This window comes from Crocodylus siamensis, chromosome 5 (assembly GCF_052110815.1).
Source record: "Crocodylus siamensis isolate JL-2025a chromosome 5, ASM5211081v1, whole genome shotgun sequence".
In the NCBI taxonomy this organism is placed as follows: domain Eukaryota; kingdom Metazoa; phylum Chordata; order Crocodylia; family Crocodylidae; genus Crocodylus; species Crocodylus siamensis.
Window position 1 is genome coordinate 173,990,871 of NC_143399.1, and position 16,780 is coordinate 174,007,650.

At 42.7% G+C, this 16,780-nt stretch overlaps 2 protein-coding genes and 1 pseudogene across 5 annotated transcripts in view; 2 read left to right on the plus strand and 1 right to left on the minus strand.

Moving 5' to 3' along the window:
* The first annotated feature begins 1,958 nt into the window (after positions 1–1,958).
* RPP38 (ribonuclease P/MRP subunit p38) lies at positions 1,959–5,857 on the plus strand. 2 transcript variants are annotated; one of them, XM_090047189.1, is made up of 2 exons: positions 1,959–2,115; positions 4,242–5,857. In XM_090047189.1, the coding sequence occupies exon 2, from the start codon at positions 4,273–4,275 to the stop codon at positions 5,113–5,115; it is 843 nt and encodes a 280-aa protein (XP_089903315.1). In that variant the 5' UTR covers positions 1,959–2,115; positions 4,242–4,272; the 3' UTR covers positions 5,116–5,857. The 2 variants fall into 2 exon arrangements, with proteins under 2 accessions (XP_089903315.1, XP_089903313.1); XM_090047187.1 differs by having other exon boundaries at positions 1,962–2,122.
* A 2,587-nt stretch (positions 5,858–8,444) lies between these two features.
* LOC149864930 (U2 spliceosomal RNA) lies at positions 8,445–8,681 on the plus strand (annotated as a pseudogene).
* A 2,880-nt stretch (positions 8,682–11,561) lies between these two features.
* The window catches only part of NMT2 (N-myristoyltransferase 2), a 44,211-nt gene continuing 38,992 nt past the window's right edge, over positions 11,562–16,780 (minus strand). For all 3 annotated transcript variants that reach the window (XM_090047191.1, XM_090047192.1, XM_090047190.1), the window contains 3 exons: positions 16,603–16,770; positions 12,017–12,154; positions 11,562–11,827 (listed from right to left, as the gene is read on the minus strand). In XM_090047191.1, coding sequence (XP_089903317.1) covers positions 11,807–11,827; positions 12,017–12,154; positions 16,603–16,770 — 327 coding nt within the window. In that variant the 3' untranslated portion in view covers positions 11,562–11,806. The remainder of the gene's footprint in view (positions 11,828–12,016; positions 12,155–16,602; positions 16,771–16,780) is intronic.

Sequence of the window (16,780 nt, forward strand, 5' to 3'; positions counted from 1 at the left end):
TTGCAGGCATTTGTGACCGTTCGACCTCAAACGAACGTTCCCCCAGATCCTGGTGGTCACCCCTGATAAACTTATAGGTGGCCATCAGATCACCCCTGAGCCTGCGCTTTTCCAGGCTAAAGAGTCCCATGGCTCTCAGCCTGTCATCGTAAGATCTGTTTTCCTGACCTCTGATCATGCGTGTGGCTCTCCTCTGGACTCTCTCAAGCTTCTCCACATCCTTTTTGAATTGTGGAGCCCAAAACTGGACGCAGTACTCCAGCTGTGGCATCACCAAGGCCGAGTACAAGGGGAGAATGACGTCCCGGGATTTGCTCGAGAAGCATCTATGGATGCAAGCCAGTGTTTTGGTCGCTTTACTAGCCACAGCATCGCATTGCAGGCTCATGTTCATCTTGTGGTCAATGATGACCCCCAAGTCTCTTTCTTCTGTAGTGCTATCCAACGTAGCACTGCCGAGCCTATAAGGATGCTGCAGGTTTTTCCTCCCAAGGTGGAGAACCTTGCATTTTTTGGTGTTAAACACCATGAGGTTCTCGTCTGCCCATTTGCTGAGCTTGTCCAGGTCAGCCTGGATCACCCGCCTATCTTCTGGCGTGGATGCTTTGCCACAAAGTTTGGTGTCATCGGCGAACTTGGCCAGTCCACTCCTGATTCCAATGTCCACATCATTAATGAAGATGTTGAACAGGATGGGTCCCAGGACAGAGCCTTGAGGGACCCCACTGGTCACAGGGCACCACGATGAGTGGCTGCCGTCAATTACAACCCTCTGGGTCTGACCACGGAGCCAGTTTCCCAGCCAGCAGATCGTGGTGGAGCCAAGGCCACAACTGGCCAGTTTGGCCAAGAGGTGATCATGGGATACCAGATCAAAAGCTTTTCTGAAGTCAAGATATATGACATCAATCTCTTCTCCCTTGTCCAGGTGATAGGTCACCTGGTCATAGAAGGAAATGAGATTGGTCAAACAAGACCTACCCACAACAAACCCGTGCTGGGTATGTTGGAAATGTGGTGCATTGATTTGTTTCTTCTTGTTTTGCAAAGCACTTTATAAATTGAAACTGATAAACTTTTTTGAGTTACTTCTCTAGTGTTGCAGATATCCTTCCCCCTTAGCTCTCAAGCATAGGTTCACATGCTTACTCCTCACCCATGGAACCAAAGGCAACACTTAGCAGTTGTGAGGGGTGAGGCTGTGACCCACCTGGTTAAGCTCAGACCAGCAGGCTCCTAGGCTACTGGAGAGGAGGAATAGCAGCATACACAGTGCACCAAAGGAGCCAGAGGAGGAACCCAGGAGTCGAGGGGTGGGGCCACCACCTAACCAGATCAACCAGCATTTCTGAGCTCTTGAGCAAGCAGAAACGTGCAACAGCAGACTGGAAATTAGGCTGAAAAGTATGGGCAGACTATTGCATCAAAAAATCCAGAATGCTTGGCTATTTCGTCTAACCCCCTCCAAACTCAAAAGACAAATGAGAGAAATATTAGTGCTACAAAGGAAACTGTTAGGACAGAAAACACACACAACCTGACGCCCGAAGCACCGCCCGCCCTGCCCCGAGCCAGGCCCGCAGAAGACCCCCGGCCCGCTCAGGCATGGCAAAACACGCGGAGGTGCTCGACAGGCAGGGCCGCACGGCCGAGCTCAGCCCAGCTTCAGCCTGAGGAGCAACCCCCACCAGGCGCAGGGCAGGTGTGAGACGAACCGAGGCCCGCGCTGCGCCCCCGACTCTGGGAGCGGAGCGGAGCGGAGCTGCACTGCACGGCACAGCCCCACAGGGCGGCACCCCCGGCGTCTGGCTAAAAGAAGCCTGCAGCGCCACCCCCGGCCGAGCCGGGACCTAGAAGATCCCCTCCCCTCCATCGGGGTAAGATGAACATGCGCGTGAAGATCCGGAACAGTGGGGAAGTGACGTAGCTTTGGTGACGTAACACTGCGGCAGGAAGATGTGCGTGGACGCATGAGTTTCCGGTTCTGGGGTCACAGCGGAAGGGCCTTGAGTCAGGAACTAGTAGCGGCGTATGGTGCGGGGTGGCTGTCGTTTCTCCTCTTCCGGTGCGGCGCCAGGCCCGGAGCGCGGCGGGAGAAGCCTTCTGCAGCGCCCGGTACAGAGTAAGGAGGGCCTGGGTTTGGGCCGCCTGGTGCTGTCCCGTCACTTCCGCGAGGCGGGTCCTGGCCTCAGCGGGAGCAGCGCCTGGAGTGGAGCCGGGAGGGGAACGAGCGCGAGGGGCGGGGGGACGTGAAGGTGCCGTCTTGCAGGCCTGGAGCGAGAGAGCCGGCTGGGTGCGGGGCAGGAGCCGGGAGGAAGTCGCAGGGGCGCATAAAGCAGCTGGTCGTCAAAGGCAGAGCCCGTTGGTGACCACCTGCTTTTTGTGTGTTCCTCCGCTATTGCTTTCTTCCCCATCTCTGCCCAGCACATCCGTGGGTTGTCTCATTTACAGCCTTCAAAATGGTACCTTCCCACTTTTACCCTGTTCCATCGCTGGTTGTCATTTCCTCCTGACTACCCCAGGTACATGCACACAGCCGCTTCAGCAGGAGCGGCTTTCTCCCCTTTGGCCCCTCCTGTTTTTTGGGGTGGTGCGGCCACCTGTCCGTTCTCTGGCTACTCATCATTGCAATAATAATCCCACATTACATATTTTTCAAAGATTTTTGCAAATGGGTAGATGTTTTGAATGATATACATGGCTACTGTTAACCATTTTTTAATTTGTATTGTAAGCAACTGGTGAGGATTGATTTCCTAGGGAAGTGTCAGTCCCATGTAGACTAGCAAAAAAGATAATTGTGGTTTGTCTGTTGAAGTGTTTACCCCCGTTCTCATCCCCTATAGAAATGGCATAGGCTTTGTCTACATTGCAACGTCCTGATGACTTGGCTGTGTTTCATGCAGCAGCTGGGGCCAGGGCCAGCACATGCTTTGTGTGGTGCCAGGGGTTTGGTCCAAGACCTGCAGGTTGGATCAGGCTTGTGGGCTGGATCTTGGACACAGTGCCCGTGATGTAAATAAAGCCTTAATTTAGAGAGGGCACTTTCCAGTTGTGTGAGCACATTGTGTTGCGGCATTAAATAGGAGGTGAGGCTAGAAGATATACTGGCACACTCCTGATGACTGGAAACCACATCTGACAGTTGTGCAGCTCCAGGGAAGTTAAGTTACCTTGAATGAACAACCAAGAAGCAAGGGGTTTTTTTGTGCTGTTCATATATTCTTGTACTTTCATGGCTACGACGCTCCAAACCTATGTGAAAAACCAACCTTTTCGTCAGTGAATGCAGGACTGCAATGACTCATGAAATGATAATTTTGAGAGAGCATGCATAAACTGATGAACTTGGTCCTTTGAAGTGTGAGTCAAGATCTGTATCTGGCCTTCTCCATGGAAGGAGACTTATGTTTCAGTAATTTTGGATTCTTATAAAAGACCATGGTCCAACCCTCTTGACCTGTAGGAGTATATTTACTTTCAGATGAAGTTGTTATGACTTGAATTGGATAGCAAGGAATAACAGGGTAACTTGGACATAGTCACTGACTAACTTCTGAGCAGGTATTCAGTTTGGGTCTCCAGCAGACTTTATACCAGACTTCAGAGCAGGTTGCACACCTCTTTATTGTTAATGTTGTGTGTGTCAGTTTACTGGTGTGGGTATGCCTACCCATGCTACAATTACACCTTTGTTGTCTGTTAGTATACCCTTGCTGTCATAATACAAGAGTAAAAATTAAGCATTTTCTACACATTCTAATTTAGTTTTATGACCATTACAGATTAAGAGAGTAGTCAGAGCTGTGCCTAGGGGTGTATGGGCTCGGGGGGGGGGGGGAGAAGGGGAGTTATTGGGAGAGTGGGGGTTGTGAGTGGCCGAAGTGTGTAGCTGGTGGCATGAAGCAGGGCCTGTACAGCCCTGTTCATGGGGCCTGGGGCAGTTGCCCTGATTTGTGCCCCCCTCCTCCACTCCAGGGACGGCCTTGTCTGTAGTGTTTCCAGTTGTTTTTGTTCACTTTCAGATGAGTCACTTGGGTGCAAATGTCAACCTGTTAAAATGAATAAGGGAGACACTGCATAGCCAAGTATTTTGTGAAGGCTAGTGTTAAATACATATGCCTCTTGAGTTTAATTGTGTTTTAAGCTAAGGAAGTAAGAAATAAGGGCTTGTTGCATGCTCAAAGGGGGCCCTTCTTGTGGACCATTTGCTAATAAGTTCTCTCTCCTTTCATCTACAGCTGAGCTGCTAAAGCACAAAGCAGTATCAAGATGCCTATAGTGAAGGCAGGGGGTGGATCAGTACGTAAAACAAAGAAAATTTCTGTGAAAACTTCTTTAAATAACCCGTATGTTACCACATGGCGTACTCTAGAGGGAGAAGATGTGCACTTTATACTGCAGACCTTGGAAGAAAGGATTAAACACACTGGACTTAAAAAGATTGAAGTTGCAAGCAGGAAAAAAAGTTCTAATGCAATAAAACAAGCCAAAAAAACCTGTGATACTAGTGCTAGTGAACTTCTAAAGGAGAAAGAACAGGAAGGCACTCAGCAAGGGTGGACTGACTTAAATATCAGGAAGCAGCTTGCTATTGGAGTTAATGAAGTCACAAGAGCTTTGGAAAAAAATGAACTTCTTTTAGTGCTGGTCTGTAAATCTGCAAAACCTGCTTTGATCACTTCGCACCTTATTCAGCTGAGTGCAAGTAGAGCAGTTCCAGCTGGCCAGGTCCCACGTCTTAGTGAAAGCATAGCACCTGTTCTTGGTTTAACTTCTGTTCTAGCACTGGGCTTCAGAAGGAACTCTGACAGCTTTACTGAAGTAGCAGAAGCTATAATTGCCAGGATTCCTACCTTGGATGTACCATGGATTCACCATGGAAATGAGCAGTCTGTGCCAGATGCAAATAGTGGTTCTCTGGAAATACAGGCTTCCGAGCTTATGGACACTTCAGTGGAAGAGTTCTCCCTAAGCCAAAAGCGGAAGCATACTGAAAGTTATACACCAGATGCACCAACTGTAACTTTACAAACCCTCAAAGTTAAAAAGCTTGTTCCAAATCCAAATAAGATAAGGAAACCCCCCAAAAAGAAAAAACGCATTTCAAAATAACTCTTTCAGGTTCTTTCATTAAGGGTGAAGTGACTTTTTTTTTTAATGCAATGTGAGAAACTGCTGTCTGTAACTAATACCCTAACAATTTAATTAAACTTAAAGATAGCAAGCCAATATTGACCGATGCAAAATGAGATCAACTAATGTATTTACACAGTTGTAAGACTTTTTTCCTATTTAGAAATTAAATTGTAAATCTGTGTAAATAGTGACTTCTGATTAGTGTTTGGAAAGCTTGGGTTTAAGGATGACTATTATTAAGTACCTAAAATAAGAGAGACAGTTTTGTACAAGACATGCATTGTAACAAGTGGCATGCAAAATTAGTATTTTAAGGAAGTAATATAGTTTGAACAGAAACTATGGCATTAAATGTTACTATTCAAACAAAGGAATATCAAATTTGAAGTTTATTTGAACATATCCATGCTGGTATGAACTTCTTGTTTTCAGTTTGCTTATTTGTTCAATGCTGGTTTCAAGCAAACATCTGTAACTGGTAGTGTAAACACACTTCCCTAGGTTTGTACTGGTCAAGTATTGCATGCAAAATTGGATTTCATATATATTTGGCCTCTGATGTGCTAAATAAAAACCATGTATTTCTCATACGCAGGCCAAGATAAAATACTATTTTGTTGCAGGAAAATGCATTTTAAAAGACTTATGTATGCAAGCCACAACATTCTCTCACATAGATCTACATGCTAAATGGAAATAAAGCAAATGTCCAAATTTATTTCTCAAAGGGAGTATCTAGAAATTATTTCCAGAAAATTCAGTGTATGAAGTAAATGTGCAGATGAGAACATTGATGTGTGCTTCATATTACATGTCATACTATGAAGCTGGAAATGGTCCCATGCTTAAACAATTCCTAATAGTAAATGCGTGTTCTATTTAATTTCAGGAAATGGCAGTATTGTGCAGTAGAATTAATATGAAATACACAGTTATTTGCTAAAATCATGCAATGATAGGGAATTCAGACTGATTTGACTAATCTCAACCAAATTTGAATAATTTACTTAAAATTCATGTTATACGCAGGAGCCACTAGTACTACAAAGCCACTTACCATAATGGAGATTATTCTGTTTGTTACTTTTAAATAGAGATGGACCTTCTATGCTGTGAAACGTTCCATAGTGCGCTCACCCCACCAGCTAGGTTATCAGTATTCTGGTTTTTGTAAAATGATGTTTCAGTTAGGGACAGTAACTAAAAAGAAAAGGTCAGTAGTACTGACTCCAGAGCCATTAGGCTATCTGAAAATTAACAAACTAGTGGCTAAATTCTAACTGCTTGGGGGTGGGTGTGGGGAGGGATGAGCAGTGGCTAATGATTTCTACTTCCTCTGTTCTTCAGGGCTGTGGCTCCTTGTTGACTTGTTACATATAAAACCAATCAACCAAGTAGCTTCCAGTTCATGACAGGGATATCAAACTCATCTAGCCCTGCACACAGTACTGACCCAACTCTGGGGCTTACGCTGCGTCTGGTGCATGACCTGAACTTGATACCATATATAACACAAGAGTGTCTAGGGTGCAGGTGCCTGTGCTGAACTGGCTGTGTGCTCTGGGGCTGGTCTGGATTGGGACCCAGAATAGCCCTGCGAGCTAGCTCCAGGAGCCAGCACTTGGGCCAGCCTGACACAGGCACTGCATGCAGCATGCGCTGAGCCAGGTCCAACCTATGCACCAGCCCAACTCTCTACACTGGATGTAGCGCACACAGTCGGTCTGAGCTCCACAAGCTGATTTTTAGGGCTACACAGGCCAAATCTGGCCAGTGGGCTCCCGGTCTAAGCTAACATGTAGTAGTTTGATCTTGGAATGTAGTCACTTTCAACCTAGTGTAAATAAGGGCAATAATGTATACTTTAAAATGAGATTATGGTTAGGTTTTAACTGAATCTACTTAACACACATTAAAGTACAAACTGTTGCTTATGCTGGATGCTTGAACAAGCTAAACAAGTTCTAGTCTAGGTGATGGCTCGCTCTATATAGGCTTAGACTTTGCAACATATAACTTTTAGGCACTTTGCTGCTTGGTGGAATCCAATCCCTTAGGCATCCAAGCTCTCTTGTATAATGCTGGGAAAAACTGAGTGAGAGGCAAGGATTTAAAGTGATATCTTTTATTGGGCCAACTGTATAGTTGGGATAGTTAGACAAGCTTTCAAATGCAAGATCAACATCAACTTGGAACACCCCCTAGTCCATTCTGAAGTATCCAAAGGTCTTATTCTCTAAAGGCCTAAACTTCTGTCCAGAGGAAAAAAAAAAAAAACCTGACAAAATTCTAATATAGGAAGAAATAGAAGTCTTCTGCAGACTGTGCCTGGAAGAATACTTCTACAACCTTGCCTCTCACGTAATTTCTGGACCACCATGGCTATATCACTTTTACATTACTTGGGGGGAAAAACTGAAGCACAGAAGAATGAAATCCAGAAAAGCCAGGCCTGTGTGGTGAGACACCTAAGCTGGCAAACTGGAAACTGTAAGCATGAGGTATTTCTGTTCCTTTGTGGGATGTGATAGTGGGAAGATGGGAGATTAACAGCCCTGATCTGTCTCCTGGAGCTAAGGGTAAAGAATTTAAGCTCCCCATTTTATGCCTGATGCCAGCTTTAGGTGCCAAGTCCAAAACTGGGTATGTACAGGATTGCCCAGTCTGAGCAGCTCAATGCCTAGTTCAAACCTTGCCTTTCTAGGGAATGCAAACAGTATTTTTCTGTCCAAGGCCCCTCACAGTACACTTAAAAACCCAACAGGCCTTAGAGTTTACAACAGCTACATTGCAGGCATTTTATTACTTAGTAAACCCCAGTTTAGGCCACCCTAGGTAATGCAAAGGGAAAGTGAGCCACCTTAGGATGGAATCCACAAAAGGTAGCATAGAATGAGGAGCCACCTAAAACACCACAATATGCCCCTGCTGCTTTTGAAGAAGAGTTTAGACATTGAGGGCTAGATTCAGATATATATAAGGTGCCACACCTTTCTAGAAGTCTGCCAGAGTGTTTATATGGGGGGAGGAGGGGGGTTGCACATGTGCATATACATATGTACATGTGCATAGGTATAATGAGGTGTTAAAGTGCTCTGCCAAGTGTGAGCCAGACAGGCTAGAACTTTCTTTTGATGGGGATACTCATAGTCTTTTGAAACTGATCCTGCCAAGTAAAACACTTAAGAGCCATTGGGCCAGAGACGATATAAAGCATGACTCAAGTGTAATGGTTAAAGCTGTGTTTGGAGCCCTCTGTCACCTGGTGATTTCTGACCCATCCTCAGTATTACTCAGTATTTACTATCGCTAGCTCTTTGGTTCTTCCTGCTCAGAATGTCTTGTTCTGAAGTTGCTCTGGCAGGGGAAGCAGCATGACCACGTAGGCGAGCTCCCCATGGTAATTGTCTCTGATATGTCCTCCATAGGAGGTCTATATTGAGCAGATTCTTTTTGGTATTGGGTGGTGGAACCGGAGCGTGCTCCATCCACTCCATGCATTGACCTGGTATTGCAGTGCTTCCAGGACCAGTGCAAAAAAACAGAAAAAAAAAACAACTTAACTTCCCTCCCCATCACACCTTATGCCAGATGAAGGAAACCTAGACACTTAATGCAGGAGCCAGGCTTCCATTCCAGAGATTGAGTACCCAGAAATTAGCCCTGAAGTCCTTTATTGAATATATGCCATCATGCTTAAAGACCTTAAAAAATAACAGGGCAAATGACGATGTTCCTTTTACCAGTAACCTCATGAAAAGAGTTTTGAGTTCTATGTGCAAGAATGAATCTCAAATGTTAAAAGCATGAGTGGTTGCTGTGTTGCTCAGCACAGTCAAGGCTTAGGAGCTTCTAGTTGTGCCTGGAAACAGAACTTCAGGCAATTCTGTGTCATAAGCCTGGGCAGCGAGGGCTTTCAGCCAGCTCCCAAGTTAGGCAATGACTGAGTGGGGGATGCTAAGGCTCTATTTTGAACTGAGGTACCTAACTGCCACTTTCAGCATCCAAGTCCTTACAGATTCCAGCCTTGGGAGAGCATGCATTGCTATGAATCTTGAATGTAAGAAGGCCTAGTAAGGTGCTGAGTAAGATGGTGGAACTTGCTGACACTGCAACAGTCAGCATGCACCTCTGGGGAGTCAGGCCACGGTATCCAAATCAGCCTTTACAAACCAAACACAAAAGGGACACTTCCTCCTCCCCCCTCACCACCTTAAACTAAGAATTAAGAATTAGAGCATTCAGGATATAGACGCTCCAAATTCAATTCTTTCTTCTGTCTAAAGGGACTTGAGAACTACCTCTCAGGAAAATGATCTAACTTCCAGAACTTGGCTCCTGTACACCTTTCTGACTGAAGGTGTTCTCTGTTCTTTTAATGATTAAATCTTCTGCTAGAGAAGATAAGAATGACTACAGCATTCTGCTTACAACACACAACTGCCAGGTGGAACTGGTAGTAAGCCCCTGCTCCAAAAATATTTAAGTATTTTGTAGTAAGCACCTGTAGGAGCAAGAGCTAAAATGTAGGTCTCTTTCAGCTCAATCACTAGGGACAAGTTGTGCTCCCACTCTCAGACTAGTGAATGATTTTTATCAAGTAAGCAGCTTCACTCAGAAAGATTAAGAGATGCTCACCTCAGAACACCATACAGCTGTGGAATTTGACCTTTAACCTGGGAAATAAGGAGATGGAGGATCATATCACAGAGAGGAGAGGATGGAAAACTGTGTCACCCACATCCTGCTGTAATTACCAGGGTGCTGTGATCAAGTGGAGCAGCACCTCTGTCCAGTATGCATGCGTCTCATTGTAGCTGTGCTCCGAGAATACCTATAGGATCAGGCCTTGGCTACAGGCTGCGGGAGCAGACTACCTAATGTGTGGATCCCAAGTAGGGCTTAAGTGCAGGCCAAGTACCCAACTACTTGACAGTGCCAAGGGTTAGATGGTTACAGGTATGCCAGAAGCATATGCCTGGGAACTTGAGTGATGAAAACTTAGGCACCTTCAATATGACCAGCACGGCTTCTGAGGATTTAAATTTTAGACTTAGGCACCTGGGTTGGCAGTTAGGCACTTAAGTTCCTTTGCAGATCTGGCCTACAAGCCTACTGTACATAGGAATTAGAGTCCCCACCCTGCCATTATAAAACAAAGACAGGTGGGAGATAAACTGCTATACAATTCAGTGCTAAGGAGGCACAGACTACTTTATCAGTTCAAGTGAAGACAATATCAAGCATAAATCCCCTAAGCTTGGAGCAAAGCTTGCTCTGACATTTAGGATTATGGGGGTATTAAAAAGGAAGATTTATCTACACACATTACATAAGATATTCTAGTGACATCCAAAATACTTGCACAGCATGTAGGCTTCACTATCACAGTTTGGCACTTTCAGCTAGAATTTTCACAACTTCAGATTTTCTTGGTCCACATGTGACCGCACCATACATGAACTATAAGAACTGCCATCACAATGAACTATGTCACTATACTGGAATGTATATTATAAAGTGCTTCAGAAGCCTTATTGGTTGCTGAGCATTCATGGGGAGTACAGGGACAGGAGAAATTACATTTCAGGACAGGCCAGTACGTAAGCTTTCAAAGACTGAAGAGGAACATCTTTCTTTTGATTACTGGCCCTATATACAATGAAACTCCTTGTTCCAAACTCAGGATAAAAACCACTACCAGAAACAATTTATGAATACTTATTTACACAAGATACTTTGCATTAGAATTACAGACTTCATAAGAAATCAAAGTCGACAAAAGGAATATGTGCAATTCTGCAGAAGCATTGAAAACATTCAAACTATAAATAGTCGGATAGCACTACTAAAAAAAAATCTTAGTTTTACACAGAGGCTGATGTTGATTTACTGAGGAAAAACTAAGGTCTTGTGCCACAACTGTAAATTAAGTACAGTAATGTATAATCATTCCAGCAACATAGAAAATGTCTGCACTAAACAGTGCAATACTCTTAAATCAATCCACTGATCTATTGAAGATCAAAGTACAAATCTGTATTTTTATTGTTTTGGCAGCGTTGCTTATGGAGAAACAAATGCACCAGGTCAAACCAGTACATTTTCATACTGCTCCAGTTACAAAAACATCCAGGACTTTCATAATAGCTACAAATGTCATACTCCATAATTTTTCCCCCAAATGATGAAATCCATGTAAAGTGAATAAGCAAAGATACTCAAGTTTGGATCCTTCATTCTGTTACACTGACAAACATACACCACCACTTAATAAATAGAAATGCAGCAGTTCATCCACATAATAGCGAAGATTTTTGTACCCTAATCCACCACTGTAGCTCAGTTTGTACAAAACAGTCTTTTCTACAGAGTGGAAAAAATACCTTCTTTTTATCAAGGTGCAAGCTAAGCTTTGAAAATTAAATGAATGTGCTTTTATTCTTTTCATGGACAATAAGAGTTTCATGAACTTTCCATTCTATCTGAAAATGTGTAAAAAACTGGTCACATATGGTTTTCTTCGTTATTTCAGATTTAATGGACTATTTCAATTTTACTGATGTTGTGCTTTTACTCTTCTCTTGAACAACACCATTCCAAGAACTGCTATGGAAATTAAATCAACTCAAATGATGACTTCAGAGTTCTATAAACACAAGTGTCCTCATTGTAATACAAGACCAACCTACAAGAAAGAGAAAAATGCAGTACTTAGTGCAAGTATAGCAACAAAAGACTGGCTTGTTTGCATTTAATTATGGAGTTTAGACCTATTCAATTCAAACATTTTATTTACACATTATCTTCACTTTGCCATTTGTAGGTGAATTCAGTATTATCTTAGCTGCACGCAGAAGCCCCTTTTCAGTCTTACCTTTTCAGATTCCATCCCAGGACATCTCCAGTTGTACAGATAATACTGCAAGTTACCATCTCCAATCCCAAACTTGAGTTTTTCCAGGAATGTTTTGTTTTCCATCAAGTCTAGTGCATTGAACACGTCAAATCCTTTCTGGCAATATCAAAGCATTTTTTAAATTTTATTTTAAATTTCTAAATGATAAAATTTTATGTATACATAATAAATGAATATATCCAGGATTCTAATAATTTTCAATGAACAGATACAGGATCTGATCCTGTGTTCTGATGCGCATACAAGACCAAGATAACAACCAAAGGAATGCCTATATAGAGAAGAACATTATTGGAAGATTCTCTGTATGGTGCAAGGTACTCAGGGTAAAACCTCAAGATAATCCTAATGTAGGTTTTTATTGTGTCATAATAATGTAAATGTTTTGGACAGCTTTTCTGTCTGTTACATTTGCTTCTCCCCCCCATTCACTTGTCCTCTTCCAACTCCCTTCCTCTTCACCCACCCCAAATCCATTACCATTACAGAAGTCTTTTTAGTATCTAGATGTTTACAGAACTTCAGTAGCCTCATGACAGTTGCAACACTGACACTGCACAATTAAGTACTCAAAAAAAAAATCATAACATGTCTATGATAAAGTCTACACATGTAATCTTAGACTATGGGCATGCGGGCAGGGTACATTTTGCAATCTTTACTTATAACAATATCCAATTTTCTTTTCAATTTTAGACACACATATGTAGCAACTTGCATTTTTTTATCTTGCTCATACACACCTTTCTTATTAGTGTAATGGAAGGTCTAGTATATTTTTATTGACTTTAGCTACAGAGATCATTAAAAGCCTCAGATGGTCAGCACCTCTGAAAGAGTCTGGCATTTATTTAAGATGCCTAAATATTGATTAAATACATAATTTTACATACCCAAGTTTGAAGCTCCCAAATTATATGCATTTAGAATTGCCTGCATTAAAACTTCAGTTAAACTAACACAGAACTTACAACTGCATAAGTCTGGTATATTGTGAAGTTTATTGAGTTGCCTTTGCTGACCTACTAATTACTTTTGCTAAAAAGCAGTTTTCTGTTTTCTTCTTTAATATATTGCAGAGCAATTTGTAAGTAAATTATGATTAGAATATACTGCTCCCTGCTTCTTTCCCTTTATGTAAACCCAGGGCCAGATCTCAGAGGTATTTTAACACGTAAGGTATAAATAGGCACCTAGCAGGATTCCTAAAAGCACCTAGAGTGCCAACTGTTTTGACTAAGTTAACATCCACACAATAATTCACGTGTCTGAGGAAGGCAGTGTAGTTTTGTGATTAGAGCACTAGTCTAGGTGTATTCCCAGCTTTGTCACAGGCCTTCAGCAAGTCACCTCCTTGTGCCTCAGTTTCCTTCTTCGTGGCATTGTAAAGCACATTGACATTGATGAATAACATATATGAACAAAGTACCTGCACCTGTTACTGAAGACCTCAGTCTCAATCTCAAGAAAAATCAAGGTTGTACTCGTATCATTGCTAGTTATGTTCCATTTTAATAACATACCGAACGTTTTCTGAACAAGCACAGCTTACCCATCTCCCAATGCCTGAAGAAGGGCGTTTGTGCCCAAAAGCTTGCAAATAACTTTTTTACAACTCTTTCGCTGGTCCAATAAAAGATACTACATATACCCAAAGAACCTTGCCGGCTGACCCAGGAACACATTCATACGTATATTTATTATTACAAATAAAACAAATATGTGTCAGAAAAAAATGCGAATGTTTAAATGAAGTTGTATATGTATTTATAGCTGTCAGGAACTTGACAAAGGCACTAATTATAACTGTTTCAGAGAGAGAGTCTAATTTTATGTATCAAGTTCTTGTTAAAATGTCCATTTCACTGTTTACCTTAGTCAACCTCAGATTGTTATTTATAGTCTCAAAACATGCAAGGAGGAAAAGGAAAAATTTTGTGCATTATTTGCTTCATAGTTCATGGAGATCATTAGTATCGGATACACCTGAGATGTTTATTCTATTTTTTTAATTGATCTGTATTGATACTACCTAAATCTACCACAGGGGCTACAAACAGATGTCGGTTTTTATAGTGGGATCAGCTATAACAGGGTGCTTCCAACTCAGAATGTGATCCCATTGATTGGCAGAGACAGATGTCATCCAGGACTCCCATCCTGTAAGAATGGGCCTGTGCTGGTCCTGGAGCATCATTCTGCGGCACAACAGCCCCAGGTACCTGGCCCAGGGCTCCCTGGGGAATCCTATGCATTCCCCGCCTCCAGAACCGCATGAGACACATCCCAGGATCTGCAGGAGAATTCCTGGGGCCTGGAGCAGGCAATTCATGGGGTCAGGGCTAAACATTGGAGCTGGTGTCCTGAAAAATAAGGCCCCGAGTCTTGGGAACACCTGCCCAGGGCAGCTGGAAAGCCCCAGACTGCTTTTGCTTTCATGCCATAAGCACACAAGCATCCACTGTGATAGGAAACACAAACTATTACTAGGAATTGTTGCACCACCATTTTGGGGCATCTTGAGTGGAACAAGCGGCAGCAATGTCTGCTCATTTGGGCTTTGGTACCACCACGAACATTTTTATGGTGGCACAACGGCAACATCTATTTGCAGCCTTATACAAACATTCTGCAAAGCAAGTGGCAATGCAAGCAGAGAACTAGAGAGATAAAGCCATGGAAATAAACCTTTGAGAATACACTCATTTTCTTCTAAGCACTTCTTTATAATGTCTTCCCTTCCACTCTGTCAAACTGTGTTCCATTAGTGTAGGTTTGGGTGTGAAAATGTGTTTACAATTATAACATGACATTCTGATTTAAGCTCTTTGCCACTTTCCACAGATGTGCATCTGCAGTGCATCTGTGGTGTATTTCAACTTGCGTAGTGTTAACATGCAAGTTAATTATTAGCTATAGTTGCAACTAAATCCCAGCATAAAATAAGCTTCCATCTGATTAAAAAAAATCAAATTAGTTTCCAAAAATCTTGCCAACTCATTCAATTCCATCCATAAGCTTCTGTTTTAGTGATACTGAGCATTCTCCCAACAGAAAAAAAATAGCATATCCTCTTCATAAAGATAGCTTAGGTAAGTCTACACTGCTATTCCTGGTCCTAGAAGTGTTGCTGTCATGCAGAGCCTGTCCACCAAATCCCACCTGCACATGTCAAACTTGACAATGAGGCAGCAAAGTGACTCTGGGGCATCCTTTGTCCTCTCAACCTGCTGCTGTTAAGCATATGGGAAACTGATTCAGCTCTGTGTTTGGCTTGTATGAGTGGGTGGGGCATTCTTGAAAGTGACCCTCTCCAGGAGCGCCAGGCACATGGTGAGACATACCCGAAGGGGGTGGACACATACATTTGGAGTGGTTTCAAGAGGGCAGCCTTTTAAAACAACAGCATCTGTTACATTCTAATTGTCGCATTTGGACAAGTCAAGAAGATACAAATATAGCTTGTGCCCAATTTCTTTTATTATGGAGAAGCTGCTGCACATGACCTCTTACATGGTTCTTGCCATCTGCTGTCCCTACCACATCCTGGTGGTGGTACCACTGTCTGTGACTGCTTATTTGTCAGTTACCTCTGCTTTTTTCAGAGTTAACCATCCCTGAAAGTTATTCCACTACACACCATTTGGACATGCAACAGTACAGCTCTGCCACCAGGACTGACTATAAAAAACAATAAATAAATTCTTCTGTTGCAAGGAACTCAAAAAACTTTGGGTGCCTATACATGTGCTCCGGGGTGGGGGAGGTTTTAATTAGAGCTTTTGGGAGCTGCTCTAATTAAAATACCACAGCATCTCATACATCAGCATCCCACATTTCAAAATGGCAGCGGGGTGACTTTAACTACAGCTCGTTCGACAAGCTGTAGTTAAAGTGCCATTTTGAAATGCAGGATGCTGCAGCATAATGGAATCTTCTCATTAGAATGCAAACTCGATTAATTAAGTTTGCTCTGACACATTCTAATCAGAACACATCGGAGCATGTGTACAGGCACCCAAAATGACTTGCCATAGTCTTTAACACCATGGATTCCTATTTGAATCTCTGGGTTATCTAATGAATCATGTTTATACACCTAATAGTGCTAATATTTTGTGAGATGCCCCATAGCACCCTTGAAGATCTCAAGATACCCTAGCTGAGAATCAGTGGGCCATGCTGATCTTATCTGTATTGCTCCTGTTTTTAGTATGCGTGTTGCTGACTTTACCAAATGACTTTAGTAACCCCCTTGTTTGGGCTCTGGTGCTGACTGAACTATGCTACACATATGTCTTGTAATAAAAAAAGCCAGTGCTTTCCACAGTTGTATGTTCATGGGAAATTTTTTTTCATTCTTAGTGTAGTTCAAAGTGGGGGTAAATGCCAATACAGATATTTTTAAAGTTCCACAAATGCATGCAACCTCCACCCTTTTTATTTCTTAGCATAAAGGGGGATGGAACAGTATTAAATTTTGCTTTTTTTTCTTAATAACACTACTTTCTGAGAGAAGTAGACAGGAAAAATAAGTTACCTACCAATTTAGCTATAATGAGTGCATCATTCATCAGGTCCAGGAGAGGGGTCTCTGTATGAATATTATAGAAGGAATAGGCAGCTTTGAGGCTTTTATGAACAGGATGGTGCATAACCGTTGAAGGTAATGTGTAGAAACTCAGGAAATCTGTTAAAATACCATTTGGATTCTGGGAAAGA

Bases quoted from the DNA above. Each gene is read 5' to 3' on its own strand.
- RPP38 (XM_090047189.1), top strand. From the start codon at position 4,273: ATGCCTATAGTGAAGGCAGGGGGTGGATCAGTACGTAAAACAAAGAAA.